Here is a 27,995-nt window from a genome sequence, read left to right as displayed (position 1 = left end):
TAACTCCATCCATAAGTGATGATCATTATCCTCCTTTCTCATTTTCTAATACTACTGAAGTCAGGCAATCAGTATAAAGAGTAAATATATGATAAATGTGTGTGCTGTTGTGTGCATGTACATTTTTGTGCATGCAGAATTGGTTGAAGTGTTTTAAGACTCCTGGAAATGTTACTAATTAGATGTCGTGTTTTATTTTGTGAGACAATCTATCGAGTATTTGAGTGTCTGATTTTTTTCTCCCATCATGTTAAAATTGTATTTCCAGTTGCGTTTGAACATTTTTCTCTCGATATGTAATTCTTACGAGTTTCAAAAGTTTGTTTTTTCAAGTTTTTTTTGTGGCTTTAAGCCGTCTTTTGAAATGAGTGTATGAATTTACCCATGCTTGTGTTACATTTCGCGTGTGATTAAAGTACAATAAGTTATTGCTCTTCTACTCAGAAACTTGTCCTTTAATTTGTTTGGAAATTTTGTTCATGCCTGACATGGTTTATACAGCAAAAGCCAGAGTTTAAAGGATAGAATTTCGTGCAAGGTAATGGTGGTTGCCTCCAGCTTCTTTCAGACCACAGAATTGAGAAACCACTGTTACCACACGGTACAGAGTAAAAGCAGGACAACTATTCTTCTATTAGTATTTAGAGGTCACTCAAGTCACTCCCAGTTTCAAGAAAAGCCTTTCAAATCATCAGCTAAACATACTGGTCTGGCCACAGCTTGTAAAAAAAAAAAAAAAAAAGTTGTCCGCTGCTGCTAGAAAACCAATGAATTCGCAGCGTCTTATTGCATTGCTCCACCATGCCAAAACATTGTGTCATCCCTGTAGTCGCATACTGAAATCCCCACGCATTTCTGTGCCTTTGAAGGGACTCGAGTGGTGAAATGAGATCGCACAACCCGCAAGAGTATCACACTAATTGAAGCTGACAAAAATACGAACTGCGCCCTTTTGAACTGCTGACATTGAACAGGGTGGATTAGGCAGCGTATATTAACAACAGGTGACAGGCTGGAGGGAACAGTGGAGCGTCCGTGTCACAGAGGGTCTGCTCCGGACGACATGAAAAAGAAAAACGTCATCTTCAGACATATTAGTGTGGTCTTTACTTATGTATTACAAAGTCATATATACACTTAGATACAGAAACTCAGTCAAAAAATTTAAAACAATTTCCCCGACCTTATGAAAATAAAACATGGGCAAATAAAAACACCACAAGGCAAAGTTAACATCTTAAAGACTGCACTGCTTTCAATGTTGAAGCCTAAATACCGGAGAGGATGATGAAAAAGACAGAAATATAAACACACACACACACAGAACAGGCATAATGGAAAAATAAAAAAAAGCATTGCATCAACAGTTTATACACATCTGTTTTGAAAAGTGTGGATTTGTCCATTATTCCCTGTACATTATGTTTTCAAAGGCATGGCACATAACACTTGTTCAACTCTTGAAATGACTAGATGGATGCTTCAATTTGCACCGCTTCTTTTTTTAAAATATATTAATATAATGAAAGGCTTGCTCAGGCAGTATAAAATTACAATTCAAGGTGTTCCAGTAGCTTAGCATCAACATTTCAAAATCAGCAGTTACTCGCCCTGAAAATAAGATTTATGGAGTCAGCCTGGTCCAATCTGATTGTGTAAAACAGACCGTATGTGAGACGTTCACTGTACATCATCTGTAAGCCACCATGCTTGGTTTTATCACAATAGATAAAGCCCTCATAGATATGTCATTGAATCATTTAATATATGAACTAAACATTTATTACGTATTCCTTTACAGACAGTACAGCTAAAAGAATCAGGTCCGTGTCAGCTTTTGAAAAGGAGGAAACAAAAAAGAAAAGAAGAAACACAATCCTAGTTGGTGCGTCATAAATTATAACTATTATACAGCACTGCTGCAAAATACAAATATATACACTGTATACGCTGATTCCAGAGCAGCTGGAGCACAAAGTTTCCAGCTCAGTAACAGTGAGGGGGCACAAGACTTCAATCAGTCAGCCTGTCCATCAAACATCAGACTCAGGGTGACCGTCCAGTAGCAGTACATGTAGCGTTAGTCTAGGCATTGGCATTGGTACACCTTTATAATAAAATCATTTACTTTAATTATTCTCACCACCATTCCTAAATTTCAACGTCCTCTTTCATTCAAGATTTCTTGTACAATGTGTTTAAAATTAAATTTGGAAAATCAAAAATCAAAGTAAAAGTCATTTGAGCTGAGAGGTGACGGACGCATGCACCACTTTAGTCTGAATATTGCCGTCCTGATATGAAAGAGGATGTTGGAGACAAATTTTGAAGTCTTGAGGCTGTGACGAGGTCCACACATCTGTTACAGGCTGGTCAGAGGCTGCCGATGTTGGGGAAGCTCTTAAGCTTCTCTGGGAAGTCGTCTTTGTAGAGTACCGGGTCTGCACGGTGTTCCACCACCTTTAGAGGCATTGTACCAAAAACTGAGGCAAACTTGTTGATGCACTCAGATCTAGGGGTGGAAAAAAAACAACTTATTCAGTTTAAAAGCAGGAGAAAAACATGGATTTATTTGGCAGCTTATGACTAGTAATGTTTGCAAATTATGTATATGAAGGTGTTGTCTTTCTTTTTAGTCATTGTTAGATGCAAATCAAATACAATTTCCCCTAAAATGTTCATGTTTATATCTCTGTTTACGGGTATGTAGAGGCTATATCCAGTCAGTGGTCTTGTGTGTTTATATTTGCACAGCTTGAAACTAAAAAATGATCAAGATGTAACTTTTTTTTGCTGTATGTCACGATTAATACTGCAAGTTTTCTTTTTAAAGGGAGCAGATAGTTCAAACACTAGACACAAGATACTGTTGACTGCAGTTTACTGTAAACAAGGTTCTCTTGCAGTGAAAATTTTATAGTAAGTGTACAAAAAATGCAAATGCGCTGCTGCTGATTCCTCAAAGTAAGCCAAAGATAAATGTGCAACATTCCTAAGATCAAATTTCTACCCTGTTTTTGTACAACAAATTTAACTGATGTTTTACATGTTTCAGTATCCATAAAGAAAAACAATACATTTGGGATTTTCATAAGATAAAAAGTAATTAACTACAAGAATAGTCTACTACTAAAATTCTGCACAAACCCAAAGTAATGTAAGAGGAGTGACGCACATGCAAGAATGCTTTAGTTACAGAGAAAGTAAAAATAAGGAAACAATAAAAGTTTCTTGTGCTCCTTTTATGCCAGACTTCCAAAACAAAGTGTCATACCTCTCCACCATGTGTGTCTGATCCAGGGACAGTCCATCAATGGCAGTACACTCAGGGCACTTGAACTTTTTCCTGGGGGTCACCTAAACAGAAGCAGAACAAAGTCACACCAGTAATGTCAGCTCACTTTAACTGTGTGTTAAACCTCAGCAGCTCAGACAGACGCTAATAAACTGTCCAGTGTGACGAAATGAGTCTGTGACATCCTACGTGTGTCTGAATTCTCATCGGTGGGGATGGAGAGAGATGATGTATAGTTTTCCTCTGTCTAACCTCCATCACATCTAGCATACCCCCGACACATGCCTGGACCAAATGCTCTGAACCTGTGAATATATGTGTGTGTGCAGAGGAAAGTGTGAGACACAGAAAGGAAGACAGGGATGGCTGGAGACGGTGAGTGTTTCCTGAAGGAACCTGTTGGAGATATGGTGGGAGGTGGGTGCAGGCGTAAGGAAGTTAGGAGCTTGTGATTTGATGGCAGGGTGTGCGTGAGCCGCAGTGAGCTTAGGAAAACATACTCAGAGGGGGAGTGCCAGTGAGTGACACCCAGATAAGGGAGGTTAAGGCCAGGCTTTAGCTCAGGCCCCTGCACCTGGGCACAGTCAGCGTGATGGGGAGGAGGGGAGAGGCAGTGAAGCCGAAGGGTGAGAGCTGATCAAACCCAGAGATGCTGGTCCGCTCTGTCAGGCTTCAGCCTCCCCCAGCAAGCTTAAAGCACACAGGCCGATCAGAGCTGTGAATGTACCTTTATGGGAGCTTTGCCGGTGATGTTAGCGACCAGGAAGTTCATGGCAATATCTTCACAGTTCATGTGAGCGTCCACCCAGTTCTTGATGTCTCCGGGCATCTTGTACGTGTACAAATAGTTGAAGTACTGGAAAAGACAAAACAAAAGATTACAGGGTGTCATATAAATAGTCTGAAGAAGCATTGTGCACAGACACTGTCTGAAGAGTATGTAGGAGGAACAGCTGCACTAGAATCTTCTTTGAACTTAAGTGAGTGTGTGAGGTTTAAGAAGAAGAGAGATAACCTTGCTCTGCCTTTGACACTCTGCTCATCTATCACTGTAATCTTCTTTCCAGAAATCCTCCACATACCCAGAACAGAGGTCCTTCATTTATTTGTTTTTGATTTAGATATTAGACAATTCAGGGCTCATAAATAATGATTGGCTGATTGCCCGGGGCAAGTTGAATGCCACTTTGGGCTAGTAATTCAAGCAAGTCATTTGCCCAATCAGGAAATCGGTGAAAAGGAATTTGACACATCATTTTTTCAAGAGCTGATATTGGAAGTATCTAAGGTGGGAGACATCTCGCTTGTGTGTCATGGGCATTACCGATTGGGCACTTGTGAGAATACAGCAGCAATAGACATTACTAAGCTGAAGCGCAATCAAACATTTCAATTATCCTGGAAAGAGGAGTTAACATTTATGATATGCCAGAATGTTTTTTTTTTGTGTCACATCCCTTTTTCCTTCAAGATTAAACATATTTGTTAACCGGTAATAAAGCTGTTTGCACTGGTGCAATTAAAAATTAACTTCGGGCAAGTGGATTTATTTTCAGAATCGGCTCTGTGTGCATTATTATTTATAAAAAAGTTCTAACATGAGCCGCTCTGAGGGAAAGAGTGTGAAAGTGGCAGAGCTCAAGCAGCCAAAACTACTTAATTTCAGCCAGGCGTTCCCAGGTCACCTTGTGGTAGAAGGCGGCTCCTGTTAGAACCATGGAGACCTCGTTGGTCCACTCTGACTCATACTTCCACTTCCCCATTTCATGGTCCCAGAGGTGCAGTCGGCCTGGGTAGCCCACCAGCCTGTCTGGGAACTCCCTCCACACCTGGAGCAGGACAGAAGACAGATTGTAGACATGTTCAGGAGAATCAAAATAATATAAGAGCTGGTGGCTTACACCATGATCAATTGGTTTACAAACTTTAGGCTTCTGTTTCAAAATATCTCAGAACATTATCACAATATAAAATCTCATTAAAATATTTTTATCTACAAGTAGCTTTATGATTGGCTGAATATCTATGGCTCGACACCAGCAGCCGGTCTGCAGCACTGTCATCTATTTAGACAGACAGCTCCTCTATCCCGCCTGCAATTCCATGTAATTATCCCTAAACTGAGCACAATTTTATTAAATGGCTTCTAAATGGATTCAGGTGAGTGTGCCGAGCTAAGTGGGGCCGGGCAGGTATGTGGGCATGGAAAGCATCAGCTCTAGACCTGTCGTCATTCGTCACACATCAAACACATTCAGCCGGCAGTCAAATCCCCGACTTGTGGAGAATGAGCCTGCAATCTCCCTGAATGACTTTAAACACCGGGATCAACCTGAAATGGTTCCCTGCCAACAGAGGAAGGATGGGTGAGTATGTTTTTTAAAATGTGGGTCTTTTTCTCACCTCGTAGCCAAACTGTAGTTCATCTGATGTCAGCATGATGATGTCATCATCAATAGCCAGCACAGCCTCTGTCTCGATCTCGTCGTAGGGGAAGAAGCGGTTACTCAGCTTGTTCTCTTTGGTTCGCACGACTTTGAGAGGAACACCGATCTTCGGCCAAAGAGACTCTGCAAAACAAATAACATTAAGCAACCAAATCTCTACACACACAAATACAGAACTGAAGAAATGAACCTTAAATTGGCAACAATTTTGATAATTGATTAATCATTTAAACCAATTTTCGACAAATAATGTCTTAACTGACTAATGTTTTTCTTTGATTTGTATGCTTGTGGTAGTGTTATTTTTGTTTTTCTTTGTAAACAATATGTGAATTGTTACTTTTCATAATGTATTTTTTTATAAAAGGAATATATACCTTTTCACTTTTTTCCATTTATAAATGCCCGGTTGACATATGTCTATGTTCTTGCAAAACCCAATAATAAGAAAAAAATTCTGTCTCTGTCTTTAAGATGTTCAAATGTGAAAATTTGCTAGTTGTCTTTTAAGTATTTTGACTATATTTAGATTTTGGACTGTTGTTTGGACAAAGTAAGCTATTTGAAAATGTCACCTTGGGCTCTGGACAAATACCAATGGGCATTTTCACTTTGTTCCACCCAGCTTTCATTTCTTTACTTAAGAAAATAATCTGCAAATTAACTAATTAAAAATAGTTTTCAGTCGCAGCCCAACATCACTACATATATACAGTATGCAACACTATAATACACTTTTTTAAATACATTTTTAGTGGTTTCACAGGATTATAAATATGGCCACTATCAATGTCTAAAGATGGGCGAGAGATTATGATGTCATTCACCACTGACAGAGACATTTGAAGTCTCTCTTGGCAGTGGAAAATAGAGCTCTGGGAGTTTAACTTCACTCACTGACTCGTATTGCTACGCTAACCTCAAGCACGTGCAAATCTAACCACAGTACGATTCATGAGGTAGATCAACAAAGTCGTTTTTTTTCAGGGGAGCGTTTCAAAGATCTTGGGCAGTGTCCATGGCACGGACTATGGCACAGACAGATCACACAGACTGTGTCCCCTCATTAATGGGCTAACTGGGGCCTGGCAGCCTATAAGAGGAGCTGTGGGTCTTTCTAACCACGTCTGAGGTCTCCTGTCAAAAGTTATTGTCAGGAAAAGTGCTATGTTAAACACCCAGATTTTCTTCTTTCAGTCTGTCCATGTTGCTGTCATCCTTTCTTTTATTTCCAAGGTTGGACAGAGACAGTAGGATTGAGGGAATTATAGGCTATTATCTGAATTTTGAAACTTTTGCTCCACCTTGGCACGGGTCAAATCACAGCTACGTTTTCAAGAATACGCTATGGCTGTTATGCATGACTTCTGCATTTACTGATGCTCCGTGGCAGTTGATCTCGTCAACACAATTTGATAAACATAATGTCATTTAAGCCTGTTACAAAACATCTTTAGACTCATAAACCGAAAACGCAATAATGCTAGATTGTGTTAAAAACATTGTTACTTGGTCTTTGTTGTCTTAAAAAAAAAATCCAGGACGAAGTAAAAATAGGAGCCTGTAAACACATCGGATCAAGGCCTGGTGTGAACGGGGAAGAACTCTGCCTCCATATTGGACTGAGCCCTGTGAGTCTGACCCGTCAATGGCCCCTTGTTAATTCTAATGGGTCACAAAGCTCCAGCCAGGCGCCGCTGATGCCTCTAATGAAAAGGCAAGTCACAGCCACGAGGGAGCACTTCAAAGTCCTCTCATTACTTCATTACATTAGCCAACTCTTACAGCGGCAGGACCGATTTAATTCCTGGTGCAGAACAGTCTTGGTCTGAGTTAAGCCATCAGTGGGGTAAGGCACGATAAACTGTTGTGTACATAATTGCCTTATTAAAGGTAAATAATTACAGTGCAAGGTGCAGTAAATAACCACTAATAAGCGCTTACTAACTATGATACAACTCTGACAGACTACGGGGTTGATGGACAGTAATGAAAGACAGAAAAAACAGTGACAGACAGGTAACAATAAAAATACAAGTTAAACAGAACTGGTGGTCAGTCAGAACTGAGACCTACTGATGGCTTCTTTGGATTTTATTCCCACAAATACTTTGTGTTTGTATAAATGTGCTCTGGATGTAAAGTACTTTATAAAGTATTTCAATCTAAACTCAACAGCACCACAAACCACGGACCAAAACATAGTAACCTTCACAAAGGCAGGAAGATATGCAACTCTATCTTTTGTAAAAAGCTTCATGAACTTTCTTATTTTCGATGAGAATCTGTCCTACTCACCCTCAGGAGGACTCTTGTTCTGGTTATTCCACACCACCAGCAGCTTAGCCAAGCTGGGCACCTTGGAGATTTCTGTGATGACCCGGAAGAGACTCTCAACGCGATCGTAGGTCAGCACCACTGCTGTGAACCCAGGTGCCCTTGGTGGGATGAGTGGCAAGAACAGAGGGCTGTTCACACTGGACCACTTCTGCATGAGACAGGAAACAAAGGAAAAACCGTTGAGGCCGCAAACATCTCCTTTCATTCATTCCTTTCGTTTTTCGTTTTCATGAAAAGCTGCTGTAGAGCTAGCGCCATGTCTTCTGTGTCGACCCCTGTCTGTCATGTTTTCCATGATTTAATACACTATAATAGTGCTTCAGTGGACAGTGAGGTCACCTGCAGTAATTTCCAGATGATGGATTTTACTGTGGAGCAAGAATCATTCAATAATGTGTCTCAGGGGCTAAAAGAGCGCCGAAAGCTTCCAGTAAGAAAGCCAAGTAAACCTTACAGAAGCAGCAGTACAGAAGGATAAGAAAGTCCAGGAGGGAGTCTGCAAACAAGACAGGCTGTCTAGCCTCTTGAATGTCCTGCTCTTGTGATGTTATTATGATGAGTCTTCTGGGATGTAGGAGAAACAGGAGGAGGAGCAGTGAAGGAGTAAAGTTTGCGATGTAGTGAACAGTGGCCGCCTATCGTCAATGTGGAACTTGGCTTTTCTGTCATTGCTCCCCTTTAAAATGTCTCGTAAACCCTGGAAGCCGCACTGACTTCAGCTTAGATCAGGTGACACAGTTTAATGCAGGAATCCACAGGAGAGTTTTTCTGATGGTCTGTGTGCGCTACATACAAAACGCAGTCATCTGGATCAGAGGAGACAACTAACGTTAGTCTGAGTGCAACACAAACTTAGTTGTTTTTTTTTTCCTGAGGTGAAGTGAAATAAAAAGACAAACCATGTCTGTCATTTACAAGCACATGCTACTGTAACACTAGCAGATATAGCAGCATCAGGGTTCATAAGCCCGATAAACTTCATCAAAGCCTCTAAAACTGTTCCACCCTTGTTACAGTGACAATCTGAGAAGGGCAAAGACAGCATATCTAACACAGTAAATCTGTGGGTTTCTTGAAGTGCATATAAACCCTGTTTCTCCTCTGGTCCCAGGTGGCCACACAGCGATTATGTGGCTCCTTCTATAGCATCAACACAAGTCTGTCAACAGAGACACAGCCGCTGCCTTTTACACAACATCAGTCACTCCTCCACCAATAAAAAGTAACTTTATTAGCAAGTGGAAACTTCCTTGTGGTCATTCTCACATTGTCAAACAAGTGAAGGGGGAAATAATTAAACTAACACATATACGCAGCAGAGATGCATTAAAACAGAATAAGGGAGGCAGAGGCCACTTAAGTCATTTGTCAAACTGAATAAATGGGATGAAAAGAAAGCCGCAGCTCGACGTAACCAACAGATCTGAAGGGAGTTGTTACTTTACACTAAAAAAGAAGAATCTTATCTGGTTATTTGAACTGCTTAAGTGGTTCTTTAATACACTTGAGCCCCATCAAAGATATGTAGATGAAAAACAAGCGGAATAAAGAAGTTAAAAAGCCTGTCTCTCCTGCCTTTTTATCTGTATAAACATTTCTACATTTACATTTTTACGTTAGTCTTTTAACAGCACACACACAAGTATCACTATTTTTCATAGCTGCAGAGGCACAGTGGTATATACAATCTAATCTTTCAATTTATTACCCAACGATGCAAACAATAAAGTTGCAACACATGATACAAAAAAATGAATTAGTGTTAGGACAGTGATGTGTTTTTTCTTTAACTTTAACTACTTCAGCCAACTGGATTTCAAAAGAAGTGACTTTCAGTTTGGAGGGTAATGAAGGTAATGACATGCATGCTGGGTGTGATGTAGACCTTGTAGCCACTTTAACCCATAGGGAATTGTGTCTAATAAATTCTTTAATATATGGTTAATCAGATGTGAATGTAAACACCGTCAAAATAAAGATGAAAGTCAGCACTTTAACTTCATAGCAATACTTTTCATTTTCAAATCGAATGTGCATAATGAAAAAGAAAAATGTCCTAATACTTACAGACTGTACCATAACTGTTAAACAAGACAGTGATCAAATAAGACTTCCCTATGAGTGGGTGCCAATCACCACCACTCTGGCACCTTTATACGTGTGATATGCCTCAATTCTTGTCATGTAAAACCTTACAAGTATGGCCACTACCTACTACTCCCAAACAAAAAGCAGCTTGTCCCTTATTCTGAACCCCCCTCTTCTAAAGGCACCAGCAATCCTGGGAAATGTGCTTTCAATTACCAGCCTTAAGACTACAGGAGGAGAGGGGGAGAAAAATGTCTGCCTGATTTATTTAGTGCTCTGCGCAAGTTCTTCTCACCATCCATTCACTGAATCCATCGAGCAAACACTTCATCTCCCATCTCAGGCAACAATGGCCAAAGGTCTGCAACCTAACGCAATTAACCTCCTCCGGGTCTGGACAAACACTGAGATCTGAGTGATACTGATAGACTGGGCTGGAGGTTTGACACTCTGACACATTTTGAAATAAGTGGCCAATGTCAAGTGTAACTGCTGATTAACAAGCTACCTGTTCAGAGTAAAACAGGCAACCATGGTCAACAGTGAGGGCCCACTTGACTATAAACCTTGTGATCCTAAGTGACTGTACAGTTTGGAGCAGAACTGAATTAAAACATCAGAAAACAGCACTCAGAGCACTGATTGTTAGCTACTCTATTGTGACTGCCACCTCTGTAATCTTAGCATTTCAGTGGATCTTCTTATAGTGGGATACTTGTAAATATTTGACAGATCCTTTTATGCATCCACACACATTGCTCACATGCACAAGCCTCTACCCCACAGGCTGAGGATGGAGGAGCCTCTACATCAGACCGGGCTGATTAACAACTCCTGAGAGATGGTCGCCCAGCCAAGCTGTCTACAGCCACAAACTCCCACAACCGCAGGGATGCTTAACACACACACACAGACACACACACACTATTCTTCATATCCAGCGCACTCTCTACAAACACAATGACTCAGACATGCAGGAACTTATTTTTCACCACAACGGAGGAATCCTCCTAGTGCAGAACTGCTGACACAAACTGGCTGCCTCAGAGCTAGCTGGGTGTATACCAAACTGTGAAGCGCAGCATGTGTGGCGCGCTTCAGAAAGAGCGAAGGCATCTACTGTCACTCTGCCACAGAGGCATGGATTTACAGGGCACAGGAGAGTGGGAAGAGCTTAATGTGGCACTGTGAGCGTACGTATGGTCAAAGCTCCATTGTGTCAGATAATAACAAACAACAAAGAGACTTCTAGGAATATAACAGAGTGGCTCAGCACAGTAGAGCATAGATCTGTACAGATTTTATAGATTATGTGGCTGTTTGTAGAAAGAGATCAGCCTTCGGGTAATAAATATACTTTTGAAAGACAACAATGAAAGGTTAGAATACAATAATGCAATAAATAATGTTGCTCAATGGCTTAAAGTTAAAAAATAATTGAATAAAGCGTGTCAACATTGAGTCTAAACAATTACATACCACCACAGGTGGATTGTTCCACTGCTCGTACGTGCGTGCAGCGTATGGGTAGATGCGGTCATTGATGATCTGGAGCGTTGTCAAACCGATAGCCTTCATGGAGCTGAAGTAGGCCTCCCAGAACCAGCGAGCCTATGGACAAATGGAAAAAACTTGTTATATACCCAGAAAAACTTAAATGGGAAAAAAAGAGCAAAAAGAAAACATGATTTGAGGACCAACATTGCACTGCTAATGTAACAAAAATTAACCAAACATGCTTTTTTTGCTATTTTGATGAGATATTTGCTTTACAGATACTGACAATACAGAGATGCAAACTTGGATATTTGCACTGACTGATGAAAAAATACATGACAATGTTGTCATTACCACAATATGTTGCATTCAGGTGTAAGAAAGACCCGGTGTTAATGTCAATCAAAAAGTAGACCAGAACAACTATACTTTCTATGTCTCACCTGAAGACAATGACAATGTTTAAATCGTTCACTTCGTCTCACTGCCTCTCTCTGCTCCGCTAGCAGAAAACAACGGTAGCTAACGTTAGTTGAAGTCCACTAACATAAACTAACGACCGACTTCCAGCACAACACACGAGTTCAACAGAGCCCCTTTAACTGCTGGCATGTTGTTATTGCTTTTTAAACACCATTTTCACAGTTTTGGTATTTTTATTTCATGATATGGTCATTACATGACTGAAGATAACACACCAGTGTGAAGTCATGACTGTAAAATCCAGATTTTTCCCCTCCGGTCCAACTCTTAAAAGCCCATTTTGCAGCTCTCTCCAGCCACTTGACCTTCAACAGCTCTTCTTCTGAGGCTCTCTAAAATCTCTTTTGACAGTGCCTGTTTCACTTCAGCAGAACGCCGATGTGAAAAGCAGACTTTAATGATATCTGAACTCTTAACCCATAACTTAATGTTATCACTTTGGCTGCTGGGATACCAATCTCACATTGCCTTCATTCGTGGCTCATCGCCTTTTCAGCTGAGACCACAAAGATGAAAGAGAATAACTGTACACTTAATTTGTTTAGTCAGATGCAGAAAAGAAGAAATTTAAGGTGAAGTTATTGCAACAAACCTGTAAACTCTAGGGTTCATGAACTATTTCTCACTTTTTATACCATAAAGCATAAAAGTTACAATGACCTCATCAACCTGGAACGGTGTTACTGACCAGGACATATGTGTCTGGCCTTCTTGCCTCCTGCAGGCGGCTCTTCTATAAAGCAACTTCAAGGGACAGCTTAGAGGCAAGAGAACCCTGTAAGAGTTAATGAAGCTTCAAACAACATTGTCTCCTGCCAGGAGGCACCGTGTTACACTGACCCGACTCCAGCTCACCAGCTCCTCAATGACCCACAGTTCCGGGGGGAAGAGGATGTGAATATCTCGCTGTTTGAGCTACATTTCTATCTCTTATAGAAGCGAAACAAAGATGGTCCTTAGTGGCACATGACCATATGACCATTGCCTAAATCACCCATGTCTGATATATAGGACAGAGCTTCGGCAATGTACAACAACATAAACACAGCCCTTATTTTTACAGAGGGGGTGAGGAGAATCCAAAAGGACTTTAGTAATCTCAGGGGGGAATCCCAACGGCCCATAAATCAGCCAGTGATGAAAGTTTCGTTTCTGACCGGGAGGAGGCATAAAGCAAACTGTGCTGGCCCGAGGGCTCATCCCACCACCCTCCACCCTCTCCCAGCGCCTGCAGGAATTTTTATGAGCAGGGAAGAAGAGACGGCATTGCTAGAGAAGACGAGAACCCTTTACTCCATCTTCTAACAGCAGCATCTAGCCTGTAGTTAACGCTGATCTACATGATCCATGAACTAACCAAAGTGAATTTTACCAAAAAAGAACATTAAGAGTAATGTAAACTGTAGCTGTAAATATGTTGCAAATATTGAGAAACATCACAAACAATCCAAAGAAAGTTGGGTCAAAAATCTATTCCTCTGTAAGTCAAATGTAACGATCGTCCACTGTAATGCTTGGTTAAAACTAAAGTAACTTATTTCCTTCTAGTTTATAGATCTGCCCAGCAACTGCCACTCTTTAGCTGTTGAAATTCACTTAAATAAAAAGGTCAAACAGATGACTAGAAGCAGTTTAGATCACAGCAGTCTGCATCACTTTCTTTAACTCAGTGGAAGTTGTCAAGTGCCTGATAGATGATTCAACCTATAGAGCAGAATTGGCAGCCAGTGAGCTGTGGACAGAACCAGGCAATCATTAGTGTTCCTGACATAATCAGAAACAGCAGTGAACCGAGTCCGCTTCAATCATGTGAGCTGCTCACTGGGAATATTGTTTTGCTCCAGATTTATTAGCACTTTCCTTTTAACTGTGATCAAAACATTTCTACACACACACACAGACACACAAACAAAACTTGCTTGAATAATCACCTCGTCTCCCAGGTGTAAATCAGTACGGCTTCAACAAAAAGTAGCAGGATTTTGGAACGAGAGGATCTCCGAGCTTTAGCAGCAGGTTTCATGTGGGATAACACAGTCTTGGTGCTATTGAGCCCCATGGTTTTCTGGATAATGGAATACCCCACAGACATTTCATACTTTGTGTGGCTCTAAAGATTATGCAGTGCAGCACAGATGCACATATACGTACTCTCATATTTAACTTTAGGCTGTGACATTCTGGTAAGTCCTGTCTTTGTGAGGAAAGAGAATTGAAATGCCTAGGTTGATTGATCCGGGATATCAAATCTGCACCTCTAAATTGGTAAGATTAAGCAGCTGTTATCATATTTTTGCCTCACCAAAAGGCCACTGACACCTGCCATCATCCTGGCTAATTGTTCACTTCTGTATGAGTGGATTCATATTAAAAGAAGACTGGCCTGAAGAGAAGCAAACAACATTGTCTTTAAATCAGCTACAACAAAGCTGAGAGGACAGGTACGATCAAGAGACTAATAGAAAAAAAGATGGCCGTCAGGTTTTAGTTGAAGGCAAGAGTAGCGGAAAGAAAGTTGGACTCCCTCCTCCCATTTTCTATATTATAATCTAATAACAGAATGGATTTGGCTGTGCTAATCTAATAAATGTGTCATATTTTGAGGGTATGACCCAAACAAGGCTCATGAAAGTCAGTACACAAACATGGGCTCAGCGGTCTCATCGTGCAGCTGTTTACTGTGTGGCCTTTTAATATTTGACCTAAATGGAGGCTATTACATCATCTCAAATCTGAAAACGAGTTCTGCTGCCTGAACCGAGTCTGCCGACTACTGATGGAGGCTCAACAGTAGTCTGTCACAATTTGACCTGCTCTCTAATAAAGTTAACCAAATGTTCTGTCTCTGCAGGATGAACTGAGTATTTGTGGGAAATAGAAACACCCTTGACCTGCCAGAACGACAACTGACGAGTAACAATGAAAACTACTTTTAGGGTCTGCTGTTTTTGTTGATTTCTGGCCTCTGACAGGTAAAAGGAGTAACTACAATTTACTTTACTAAAACCTTAAACTATAGCAAGTAAGTATGATATTGCTCTTCATTATATTGTATTTCCTTTGAGGTAAGTTCATATCATCTATTCTTTTTTTTTACAGACTACATGAGAACATAGACACACATAGACATACGAAAACGAAGACTGTTGAGCCCTCTGCTGGCTAAACTAATGAAATACATCAGCTCAACCACAAAATAAATCAGTCAGGCACTCAGTGGGGATAAAAATGTTTTCGCATGAAGACAAGAATTGGAATTACTCAATCTTTAACAGAGTATCCACCAGGAACATCTCCAGATTTCTGCAGGCAAAAGTACAACATACATTGAATGATGCCTCATAAAACTACATATACCTATATCAAATTTTAATTAATTATTACATTTCTGTCCCTGCAGTGTGCTCTGGTAATAGACAAGTACTTCCTACGCCAGGAAAATAGCAATACATAGTCCACTTAACCAACACTTGATGCAAACTTTTCCTAATACTGCTTCAAAGGGTATTCAGAGTTAAGTCTCTCCCACCATTCACCACTGTTTACAACACCACATGTCGGATTTAGCTTGATTATTATTATTTGTGTTCAAACAAACAAAATTATGGCAGAACCCCCCTAGAAGGTTATCATGTAATAGCAACAATCTGTTATTTTGTAAATCTGTCAAGATAAATATTTTTATACATCATACCCTTTCATCCAAGATTTTGAGAAATGTGTTTTGGCCTTAAAAATGTTATCAGACAAAAACCATTCAAAATAATGACTTAATGTTATTTCTCTTTAAGTGCAGTAACTTACGTGATTCTAGATAATTTAATTGCCCTGACTGTGTCTTTGTTTGCCGTCATCTGATTGTAATTATAATACTATATGGTTGATTGCATTTATTTGTTCCAACATATCATCTGAGCTTCATTGAGCCATGTACGGTAATTGTACTTGCGTGACTGACCGGATGTTTTTATCCATCAAACGTATCCTGGTGAGCTTCGCTTGCAGTCTTAACACTTGGGAATTGTGGAAAGTTACTACACACGTGTTGGCACTTGACTACTCACAAATACTACAAGTGCTGATATTGTAATAGACCCATTATCTTCAAGAGACAGATCTATAATGTGGGCTAAACAAGCTTTTAACATTTGGATTTTTAACATGAAGTGCTCTGTAGGCCCATCAGGCCTATCATATCTTACGAGGTAAAAATACCCATAAGCACCTAGTTTTTATTTTATGCAGTGCTTTTATCAAATCGTGCTCTTCCAATGTGAGCTCAATATTTTCATCTGTTATAGTCTTTTCTATTTCAATAATCAGCTATGTGCTGAGAGGAGAACGCACTTTAATGCTTTTAGTGTGGGTTTAGAGTGTGACCTGTGCACAACGGTATACAGTGATATAATATTACTTTCACCAAATTCATAGTAAAATTACATCTGTAGAGAAATGTCTTGGATAAGAATCAACTTGCAACCAAGTCAATCCATCCATAGACCATTAAAGCAGGCAGAGGAGTACTGTGACCAGCGGAAAACAATATAAAATGTATGCTACCACGTTAGCTGTGAGCTACAGACAGCAGAATACAAGCCCACCTACAAGCTAGCCATGTTTTTCAGCCTGTCTGGCGTAATACAACCCTGAGCCCATCACTGAGCCCTTGGCCTAAAATGTGTGTTTGGGCAGTATAATTAGTAAATGGACTAGAGTTGATACAAGGGAATGAGGAGCAGCTGAACCAGTGCACTTCTCTCATAGCTGCTTTCACTTTTGTTTATTGTGGCTCAGCGCAGATATCAAATGGAGAGAGAGAGGGAGAGCAGTCTTCCGAGCATTTCACTCAAGCTAAAATCAACATAGTTGAGTCTTCTGAAAGCCGTTTAAAATCTAGATTGCGCAAAGGAGGACATTCAAACTTACTAAAAGTGAGGGCGGTGTCCAAATTTCTGTCTTTTGGACACATCAAATAAAATTTGTTTGGGCTTCCATAGACTTGATTTATTGGTTCGTACAGATATAACTCAGATGTGACATCCAAGTGCGCTAACCCAACTGACAGCACCTCTGACCACAAAGTCTGAGTTCTCACACTGCAACTTAGTGTACAGCACTTAAAATAAGTTGTACTAAAAGATGTTATTGTCTTCAGTTAGACATTGTGCCTGTTACCTGTCTCTGCATCTCTTCAACCTGTCTGTGAGGAATACTCTTTAGGATGGTGTACATCTCTGACAGCTTCTCCTCTGGAATAACCACAGACGCCCTGTGCAGAAACAGAAACTTTAGATCAGTCAACTGAAAAGGGCTGTCAGACTGTCAAACCATTTACTTATTTTTCCAACTGCTCAGTGACTTTGGCAGACCTTTTCCAGTCAAGTACTTCAGAGAACGGCAGAATGTAGGAGTCAGCGAGGATGACAGGGACACAGCCAGCCTGCAGCACATCACTGAGGGCAGCCTGACCCAAACGTGCCCCCCGCAAAACCACACAGAAAGAAGAGTCCTGAATGAGGAAAAATAAGAGATTGGATTATTTCTAGTTGACACATTTATTCTGAATCTTTCACAAATTACTTTTAATGCAGTTGTGCTTCCTACCTGCAGGATCTGAGGGTAGTCATACACCTGTCCCTTGTAGCAGCGTTTTCGTGCAGCGGCGGCGCCCTGTGAAAGGTTGCTACACTTGTCCAGGAGGAGCAGTGCTTCTCCATTTTCTTCCTTCAAGCGCTCCAGTTCAGCACGGTACTCTCGGTGGATGGCAGTTTGAGAGGACAGAATAAAGTAGCGTCTTGGCCTGGGGGAATGGAGACAGGAGATATACAGAGGCATACTTTACTGCCGACTATAAATAACTCCTTAATCAGGATTAGCCTGAAGAGTGTTGATAAACCACAATTACTACCCCAGTCTGTGAATACATTAGGCAAACAGACTGTAATGTGGGCATGATGTGATCCTTAAACAAGATAATGGGAGATAATGTGCGAGATGTGCTCACCCAGGCTGTCTCTCAGGCAGCTCAACGTCCGCAGAGAGGGGGCTGTACACCGGGATGCTGACATCGTAACCTTGTCTGTAAGTCCACGTAGAGAAACCGCCTCCAGCAAGCAGAGCTCTGAAACAAATGGACCTGGTTTGTAACAATGCTTCAACACACTGGGGACTCAACAGAAACGAGCTGCAAAGAAAGACTTTAAAAACACAAAATCATTCATTTGTTCTTTTCCTTTTTCATGAGCACTTTTGTAATGGACAATCTTGATGTGAGGCATGAAGTGACATCAAACAAGGCTGAGTGCCCTGGCTAATAGATCCCATATAGTCCCCTAAGTGGCAAAATGTATTTTGGATTATGTTCTATTCTCAGGCAAGGTGAATATAAAGTGGAAACACACCGTCAGTCACACACACACACACACCTGGTTCTGATGAGACTCCATGTCAAATGGACTCCAGCTGGATGAGCCCAGGAAATTCCTTGCAGCTAAAGATAGTGTTCATTGTCTCAAGGCTGCCTGTTCACAAACCCAACCATCACTCTAGCCTACAGGACATCTTGAGACACACAGGCTCTTCGCTGGTAAATACAACCAGATTTGAAATGTCTCCTCAAGGACTTTTGACAATATGTTATCTCCCAATTGCTTGTAAATATCTCTTTCATCTTTATCAAATAATCATTCTTCAAACAAAAGATCATCCCAAATCAAAAACCCATGTGTTTACTCTCACCTGTTGTGACATTTATCAGTCTAGATCGTTTTGGTGTGAGTTGCTGAATTTTTGAGAGATCTTCTCTTGTATATAATGAAAATAACAAAAAGGTTAGGCTAACTAAGCTAGCAAATGTTACAGTTCAGCCGAGGAGGACGATGTTTACATCCTGCGCTATTATGAGCACGGGACTCTCGTCCACGAGCAGATGCACGCTTCCTTCTGCGTCGTAATACGATTAACAGGTGTAGTTTATTCCCAAGACAATCGTTTTTACATGCTCACACAATGTCCACAAGGTCCGTGGATTATCTCAAGTAACTAGGTCATGATTTCTGGAAAGAAACATTGGTGTTGAGGGTTTCAAATGTATTTTTTGGCACTTCGTGCACCACACGCCGAGTACCATTTTGTTTCATTATAATCAAGAGAAGGCCGATAACTCCAAAACTCTCCAACTCACACCAAAACAATCTAAATGGATAAGTAGCACTTAAGATAATAACATAAATATGTATTTTTGATCTTGGGGTGAACTGTCCCTTTAACACTTTGTATGTGACAGCACTTATGGTAAATGCTACTTATGGTTGAATGATCCATTATAGCATAAAAATGAATTATTTTGTCCCATAAACAGAATATATATTTAAACAAACATAATTAATCCTTTTGATTTGTACCTAGTCAGTCAAAGTTGCTTGCTTCCCTCCGGTCTAGTATTTTGAATTAAAGTTTGCAGTTTAAGATCATTTTTACACTGTAGATGTCCGTCTCGACTATAGCAGTATGACAGCTGATCAACACTACCTGGTGGTGACCTTTACCTTTGATCTAAACATGCATGTTTTCGTTCCATATATTTCCTGCACCCGGTTTACTACAGTGTTATTATCGTTTAAACAGACCACGGCATAGTGGAAGTGAACTACTATTGATGATTTTAGATGTGACAATGATTCAGATGATAACGAACCCATTCTTAATTATTAGGATAGCTTTAAGGATGTACTGTAAGTACCTGTCTCTGGGCACATCCAAGGCAGTATTGTAGTCTGGAGGGCCTCCAGGTAACATGTTGAAAAGCAGATGATTCATCCCTTTGTCCCATCTACAAAAACATACAAGAGATTAGATCAGTTAATTTGCAGAATACTTGAACAACAGAAAATTAAATGATGGCAGTTTTGCAGTTTTTGTGAAATGTGTAAAATGACCTTATATTCTCTATTTGATACTAATGTGTGTTAAAAACCTTGTGTGTGTCTTTGTTTTTGTAAATTGGGCAGAAAAGATACATTTTGAAGCATCACTTTGGTCTCTTGTGACATCTTATATGGGCAGTGGCTGTTATTTCTGACATATAAGGATGTTAATGATGAATCTATATATCATCCGGTATTCAAAAATAATTGTTCATTTCTATCCTACACAACTTACATATTTATGTGACTGAACATACATCATTTAGAGATTAAAACTTTGTATTTGAGCTTTAACACCAAGAACAACTACACAGACATGAGAACAATTTGAGAAAAATTTATGATGAATTAAGAGTGGCCGGACAGCAAAGTGTCAACACGGCAAAACTCTCCATAATGTTTTCATGACTAACCTGGGCAGCATTGCCAGAGCCTGGGCAGTCTCTCTGATTCGCAGGGAGTTCTGATTCAGCACATCAATAGATGGGATAAAAAGACAAGCCCGGGTGACATCATCGGTGTAAAAGTCACTGTCAGAGATGGCACTGAGCAGGTCATTGTATTCTCGAGACAGTCCGGTGCTGCTGATGGGAACCCCCAGTTCATCCACAAATTTCTGCAGAGGGTAGATATAGACCTGCAAAAAACAAACATGTCAACAGTGGGCCATAATTTCACCAGGAAACAAAGCTGCGAGGGCTTGCTCTGAGAGTCAGTTACCTTGATTCTGTTTTTAGGATTGTAGCCACATCTGTACACATCAAAACAGGTGTGCATGCGACAGCCGAGGTCGCCCCTCTCAGGGATGGGACTGGAGACAGGCAGGCGGACCAGGGGGGCGTCGTGAACACTGCGTTTATCGAGGCTCCAGTCAGCTGCGGACTCAATGGAGTGGGGCCAGAACTGAAACATCCCTGTGGCAATCAGACCCAGCAGCACCACCGAGAAGAGGGTGATGTAGTAGATGCGGTGCTTGGTTTTCATCCGCGGGATAAGGGCTGGGCCCCGAGAGCTGTACTTCCCAGTGGCATACATGCCTGACACCTCTCCTCAACCGGTCACTGTATAAATAAAGACAGACTTCAGATCAGTGACAGCTCGGGATACTGTTTATACAGCATAAATCCCACCCATCCCCCCGAAAAATCTCAGCAATATGTGCAATACGTAGTTTAAAGTGGCCAATTCACACTAATCGGTTCTTAATAAAACAGCGTTACTCATTTCAACGTATTTGCTGTCAATGACGTGATTGCTAATTAGTGCTAACATATCCTTAGCCGCTATCGAGCCAATGTCACCAGCGAAAATCCCAAAATATTGATCACAAGCCGAAGGAAGTATCGCACAAATTGTTCAGCTACCTGTGAATTTCCAGCTGTACTATAAGAGCACCGATGACAATGGCTGTTTTATCTTAAATTAAAAAGAAAGCTAACTTGGCTAACCGATGCTCAAATAAGTTGGCTAGCTAAACCAGCTGTGTAAACATCCCTGCTATTAGCGCTTAGCTTACTAACGTCAGCTGGCATTATCAAACGTTATTGAACGACTTGAAAGTATTACAATTATCCTGTACGTTTACTTACCGACACGTTTAACTGAAAGGGGGTCGACAGTTCGGTCTTAATTCATGGCAACGATTAGAAAACAGGCTACACTTCTACATACAGTTTTAATGCTAGCCTAGCATCAAGCTAACGCTAGCGTCCCAGGAAATACTGCAGTGATTTCCGGAAGTCATTCTTCTTCGCTTCTGAGATGTTTATGACTCCTGTGTTGATACACTGCCTCCCTCTAGTGGATGAGTAGGTACATTTTTCATTTTTTTCATTTATACAGTATTGTTTGTTTTTTATTATCAAGGGTTTTAAAGCATTTGTAAATCTAAATTTTGTAAATCAACACACCTTTCTCTTTTCTGAGCTTTCAATCACACCTTACAGTCTTCCTCAACAGTTGAGGGTAGTTAAAAACAATGTAACATTGTTAGTGTTGTTATTGATTTTGAGATTTCTGGAATGGACTGATCAGCCGTGCCACTGACATCTTTTTATCCTAAATTCAAGGACAACTCCCTCGAGTGAATGATCAGTGAATCATTTTTCAGATCCTTCCCTGTGATATTTTAAAGCAAAGTCAGTGCCGATACAGTACTATAACTGGGGTCATTAAGTATAAATTATTCCCAAGTATAATGTAAATCACCTGCAGTAAAACTCTTGCAGTATAGGCTAAATTACAACAGGTTTTACTGGTCTCTATGCCGCAATCAGTCCTAACATCATCATGATTCATAATTATAGTTACAGAGATGTGACTAATGTGCACTGTCTCACAGATTTCACAAAATAGCATATGACAACAAAAATAAAGATCTTAATATTTTCTTAATTGTACACTTTCGTGGTGTTTTCACAGGGCAGTTAACTGTCCAACTCAGCAAATCTACTCTGTGAGACGGCTCCGTCCGAGGTTTGTCATCTTAGTCATCAAACAGACACCTCCCATCCACACTGTGTCTTTTGACCCCTGACACCTCTATAAGGCTCAACAGTAGATCCTGATCTCCGTCAAACCTACTGCACACTCATCATACGCTGCTGCACCTACACATGGGCTTAAATATAGCTCTGGACACCTCATGCCACCTTTACTCAAAATCCACCTGCACTCAGCAGTTTTAAAACTGATGATACGTTCTTTACATCAAATCTAAAGCACAAACGTTTTCAGGATGGGTTCATCTGGCGTGTGTCCGCAGCACCTGGCAGAAAAAGTCATTAGTTTAAAACTATAATCTTTCACAAATAACAAAGTCTTTTCATTTTAGTAATTCTTTGCCTAAATTTCCCCTTTAACCTACTCAATCGAACCTCGATTAGACATTCATAAATAACACATTTATAGTCCCATTATGCTCCTTAAGGACAAATTCACCCCAACATGAAAATTCGGTCATTATCTTTTCACTGCCATGCCGATGGAAAGTTGGGTGAAGTTTCATAGTCCACTAAACATTTCTGGAGCTTCACAGCAAAACAGCATTCTCCTAAACAACTGAAGTACATGAGGATGAAAAGAACAAAACAAAAAAAAAAACCAACCAGAAATAAAAACAAAGATGTTGCTTGTTTGACACAATCCACATCTCTGGAAGCTCGAAATCCAAAATTGATTTTAAAAGGCATTATCTACACCCTCTGTGCCTTGTTGAGCTCGTCCACCCACTTTAGACAGGGTGCACGCTAATGCTTTCAGCTCAGCAGATACAGTGAACGTTTCAGCTTAAAAAGGGTGAGAATAACGTCTTATCAAATCAATTTTGGATCTCAAGGCTTCTGGAGACTGAAATTGGAGCCATGTTATGCTTTTAAAACAATTCCCCATCTACCTCTGTTGTTTAATAGAATGCTGCAACACTTTTTTGCAGTGAAGCTCCAGAAATGCTTTGTGGGCTACGACACTTTACCAAACTTTCTGTCAGCATGAACAAGAGATAATGCCTAAATTTTAATTTTTGGGTTAACTTATCCTTTAATATTCTCAAACTTAACTATATCTTAACAATCAGTAGCAGTGAGGAAAACAAGCCGACCAACAAAACTGACATGAACCACAATTTGTTGGAATGAAAACAGTAGTACATGCTGAAAAAATCGGACATAAATTCAGTTATTTTCATAGTTTGCAGTTTATTCCATTACAGGCAGGGCAGTGTGGGGGAGGGAGTAAATACATTCTCATTGTGGGGCAGGAAAGGAGGGGAAGCAAACCAGGTAAACATGGACAAGACATAGTTGAATTATTCCTCTTTCAATATAGACCAATTTGTAAATCTGCCAATAGTTTGAATAAATAACTTTAAGATGAAATATTTTTTTTCTATATGTCAATACTGATATCTTTTAATATAGTCATTATCTCCTTATTGTTATATAGTTGTTTTCTACATGACTCTATTGGAATTCATCCAATTTTTTTCTTAGACATCTGCATAAATAATTACACATAGAAGATGGTGCTGTACACATCATGGTGGAAAGTATTACAGTGCTTTTTTTCCTTCCAGCAGTGTTTAGTGTATGACCGGCTGCAAGCAAAGCTACTGAACGTAGGAAATTGCTGGCCCAACCTTAGTGTATTTTGTGTGAGACTACTGGGACTGGCAGCATGGTTTGAGCAGTGTCAGACTGTAAACTGGCTGGAACGGTCCGCTGTGAGTAACCACAGCAAATCTTATTCCAAATAGAGAGTGAGCAGATCACTATGGTGACTCCGGGCTTGACGGTGGCGCTGCACCAAAAAGGTCACTGTGAGCAGGCTGTCACTCAGCAGCATGTCTCACCACTAATGAAACATTTGTAAAAAGAGCATATTGTCACCATGCCATGGCAGAATGTCAAATACTTTTCCACTCGGACAGAAAAAAAGCTGAAATATATAACTCCTTACATTTGGGAAAGTCTTAAAAAGTTTGCCACACTGTCCCAAAAAACTGAGATAAAAACCACTGACATCAAACCAATCTGTTGCAAGAGCAATAAGGATAATAATACCATCAAATATAGCAATAAAAGTGATAACAACATTAACGGTAATAAATAATGCAAACTGTGAGCCACCTGTTAACACCCAGAGTGATATGGAAGATTGGATGCCACGTACAGTTTTTAGAATCGGCTAACGAAATGTTCCAGCCCGTATATTTGTTCAGTCCGACCTCAGGGATGTTCCAGATCAACCACATTAAAGGGAAGCAAACACCTTGACGTCCAAGATGACTGAGAGCACCTTGAGAACAACAGAAATGATATCCTGGGACACTTTTAGGATATACAGTTTGGACCTGTCTGATGACATTTAACAAGCCTCTCCAGAATGGTTTGACTTTACATATAATATAAATTCTGGACATGTTTAGAGCTTATTTACTGTGATTTCAGGACAAGACTTGTTCTATACCAGCCATGCTACTCTGAAATGCATAAAGCATGCAGACCTTGACCTGGGCACATTGCTAAGAGTTCTCTAAAGAGAAAAGGTATAGTAGTTATGAGTCTCGGACAACTATTAGCAAGTTCATTATTGGTTCAAACCCAAGGTACAGAGGTTGTGTTCTCAAAAAATGAAAGCCATGGCAGTGTTTTAAGGTCAGGATGGCATCTTTTATGTGGTGTTGCTGTGTAACAGTCTGTATGGGAACCAACATAATGGCTAGGGAAAGAGATAATGAACTTAGCTTGTGTTTAAATAAAGCAATATCCATATACATATACAAAATTACATCTCATAAATACATTTGGCAATACAATGTATTAAATTTTTTGGCAAAGGGGGGTAAATTGAGCAATATGACATGTGCAAGAGTATCCAAATGTCAATCTATGTGGCTTATTGACAATTTCTCTTTAAAAATAAAGGAAAAAAAAAACCTTTTTCATGCACTATAAAGAGTAACCAAAAGACTCAAAAACATCCATAGGCGTCTGTAATAACTTTGTCACAATCACTACATTTTTAAGACACATGAATTCTCACCAATGTAACACACTTACTCTCTTTCTCAAAGTCAACTCTTTATAGACCTGAGGATCATTTCATAATGTCTTCTCACTTCTACTGATTGACGAACATGTCCATCTTCACATTCCTGATTTTTAAAAATAAAAAATAAAAAGTAAAAGCTGGAGCTGCTGAGGGTGCAGGAAGTTGTACAGTACATCAACCGAGATGATGATGTGCCTACGCTAACCTCTTCTACAGTGTTAGTTTTTTGTATCCCTGCTCAGTTAACTGTTCTCCCTTTGATTTTGTTAAGTCAGGGAATCGATGTAATGCTGACACGTCCCTACGTGGGTGAGACGGCATTGTTTTGGAATGGCATTGTGAAGCTACAGTTAGATTATATTCACCCAAAAGCAGTACAGCCCCCTGGCATGCAGAGAGAGGTATCTTTTTTTTCTTAGTCATTGCAATAGTGTGAAAATGCTATAAACAGCGTTCTGAGGAGACACCTGAAGAATGGAAACAGTTTGTGAGTTGGTCCGTAGAGTTCTGTCATTGGATCTCTGATGAGTGACTGCATTCCATCGCATGCACGTACTGTGATATGTTTTTAAAATTTGGATGAACGCACCTCTCGATTTAGAGCAAAAGGACCCACTGGAGTCTTGGGAAGCACACTACACCATAGATGATAGTGTGTTCTCTTCAGGACAGTGGCAAGGGGGAGATGTTCGTAGGGAGTGTATGGCTGGCGGGGCTCCCTCACCGGGGGAAAGGTCGTTGAGCTCCTCTGACGACGAGAGAGGGAAGGATGGGGACAAAGAGATGCCCGAAGAGGGGTCAGCAGATCCAGCAAAAGTGCGTGGGGGTTTGGGGACGAGGTTAGGCTCCAGTGTTGCTCTGGCCAGAAGCTGTTTGTCATCCAACTGCTGTCCGTCTCCGAGACACTCACCCTGCCCAAAGGAGCCCCGGCCCGACTCGGACTCCCCATCAGACAGCTCCAGAGGCGGTGAGCTGCTGCCGTCCAATCTGAATAGAGAGTCTAAGTACTGGGCAAACTCCAGCACGGCCTGGCTGGGGTTCCCATTGGATAGTTGGGGTGGAGGAGTAGAAGCCGGTAACTGTTTCTCTGCTGTCTCCAGCTCCCAATCTTCTTTTTCACCATCCACTGGTCTCGTACCAACTTGCGGGCTGAGGGGAGCGTTGGGAGTGCTCCCCGGGCTGTAGACACCTGGCATCTGTTGGTGATCCCCATCAGGAAGCATGTTTGGGTTGGCGTTAACCTCTGGCTTGAGGACGCTCTGGTTTAGCAGAGCTGGGGAATGGTGTCCACTGTAGCGAGGTGTGGCGGGAGACAGCCGCATGGGGTAATCCGGGGTGGACCTGGATTCCACTGGGGTGAAGAAGGGCCCGACCTCACCCAGGTGCTCTGGTGTTGCCAGGCAGTCGGCAGCCAGGAGTTCAGTGCGAGAGCTGAGAGACGGGTTCTCCTCTGGGATGGGGGCATCCAAAGGGAACGGGAGGCTGCTCAGCATTGGCGAACCCCTTAGCGCAGCAGAGGAGCGTCGGGAATCCAGACTATAGAGCGACTCGGCGTCTGAGAGACTCTCCATGACGGCCAGTGGTGCTTTGCGGTCCCTCAGCTCCACTGCCAGGCGCTCCCGTGCTCCACGTAGCACTACAGGCACTGGGGGAGGAGGGCACTCAGAGAAACCATCCAGAGATATTTCAGACTGGGCACATGAACTAGAGGAGAGTAGAAGAAGGGGTTGGAGAGTAGTGACAGGGAAAGGAGGGGAGAGGGGATCCAAAACACAAGACAGACGTAAAAAATGGGTCAACACAACTTACGGAGGGTTAAAGAAGGGAAATGGGAACTTGTTAGTATCTAAAACATATCTAGAGTCGACAGACTAGGTGAACACCAGCAAAATATAACATAAATGGAATAAAGAACTGACAAAAGGCGAGACTGGGAGGCCAGGAGTGAATCCTAGTAACATTTTTGCTCTTGTATTAGCATCTAATACAGGAGAGGCAACATCATAATCCAACCATCACTACCAGGAGTTCACACTGACTTTGGACAGGGGCTAAACCAGAGAGGGCGAGGTGGGAACTGAATACTACCATACGTCGCAACTGCTCTGTGGTCAGACAGCGTGCATGCGTGCATGAGAGAAGGGAGCACATAATGCAAAATTAGTATCGACATGCTTTGCTTACCGTAACAATGGTTTTTGTCTTGTTTTTTTTTAACCAAACAGAACAGACAGAAACGATGATTTTGAGAAAACAATAAAGTAGCAGTTAGTAGCAGTCGCATTGTTTAGTTGTGACTAGATAATTGAATAGAAAATAGACATGTCCCCGTGATTATCCCTACAGTTAAGGCAGAGGTTTGCTCCATTA

The 27,995-nt window shown here is 41.0% G+C and overlaps 2 protein-coding genes across 3 annotated transcripts in view; both read right to left on the bottom strand.

The window, feature by feature from the left end:
* Positions 1–1,088: 1,088 nt before the first annotated feature.
* On the bottom strand, positions 1,089–21,806 carry ext2 (exostosin glycosyltransferase 2). The gene is made up of 15 exons (XM_084361078.1): positions 21,665–21,806; positions 20,796–21,136; positions 20,489–20,712; positions 19,892–19,981; positions 18,155–18,271; positions 17,755–17,950; positions 17,520–17,659; positions 17,326–17,419; positions 11,650–11,781; positions 8,041–8,230; positions 5,699–5,865; positions 4,981–5,124; positions 4,023–4,151; positions 3,275–3,357; positions 1,089–2,512 (listed from the first exon to the last, which is right to left on the bottom strand). Exons 2-15 carry the CDS (start codon positions 21,108–21,110, stop codon positions 2,374–2,376), a joined length of 2,160 nt encoding a protein of 719 aa, XP_084217204.1. The 5' UTR covers positions 21,111–21,136; positions 21,665–21,806; the 3' UTR covers positions 1,089–2,373.
* A 1,944-nt stretch (positions 21,807–23,750) lies between these two features.
* The window catches only part of dagla (diacylglycerol lipase, alpha), a 37,516-nt gene continuing 33,271 nt past the window's right edge, over positions 23,751–27,995 (bottom strand). Inside the window, exons 20-21 of one of the 2 annotated variants that reach the window (XM_084362898.1) lie at positions 27,810–27,827; positions 23,751–27,329 (exon numbers count right to left, since the gene is read on the bottom strand). In XM_084362898.1, the coding sequence (XP_084219024.1) occupies positions 26,261–27,329; positions 27,810–27,827 (1,087 nt within the window). In that variant the 3' untranslated portion in view covers positions 23,751–26,260. The remainder of the gene's footprint in view (positions 27,330–27,809; positions 27,828–27,995) is intronic. The other variant, XM_084362899.1, reaches the window with a different exon arrangement.

This window comes from Pagrus pagrus (genome assembly GCF_965226575.1).
Source record: "Pagrus pagrus genome assembly, chromosome: 1".
Taxonomy (NCBI): domain Eukaryota; kingdom Metazoa; phylum Chordata; class Actinopteri; order Spariformes; family Sparidae; genus Pagrus; species Pagrus pagrus.
The sequence above is the reverse complement of the archived record's forward strand: the minus strand, read 5'-3'. Positions and strand labels throughout refer to the sequence as shown.

Excerpts from the sequence above, each read along its gene's own strand:
- ext2 (XM_084361078.1), bottom strand. The coding sequence starts at position 21,110 with ATGTATGCCACTGGGAAGTACAGCTCTCGGGGCCCAGCCCTTATCCCG. Across the intron at positions 19,982-20,488 it reads GCTCTGGCAATGCTGCCCAG|ATGGGACAAAGGGATGAATC; the intron begins GTTAGTCATGAA and ends ATGTTTTTGTAG. Across the intron at positions 11,782-17,325 it reads TTGAAGAGATGCAGAGACAG|GCTCGCTGGTTCTGGGAGGC; the intron begins GTAACAGGCACA and ends ATTTGTCCATAG.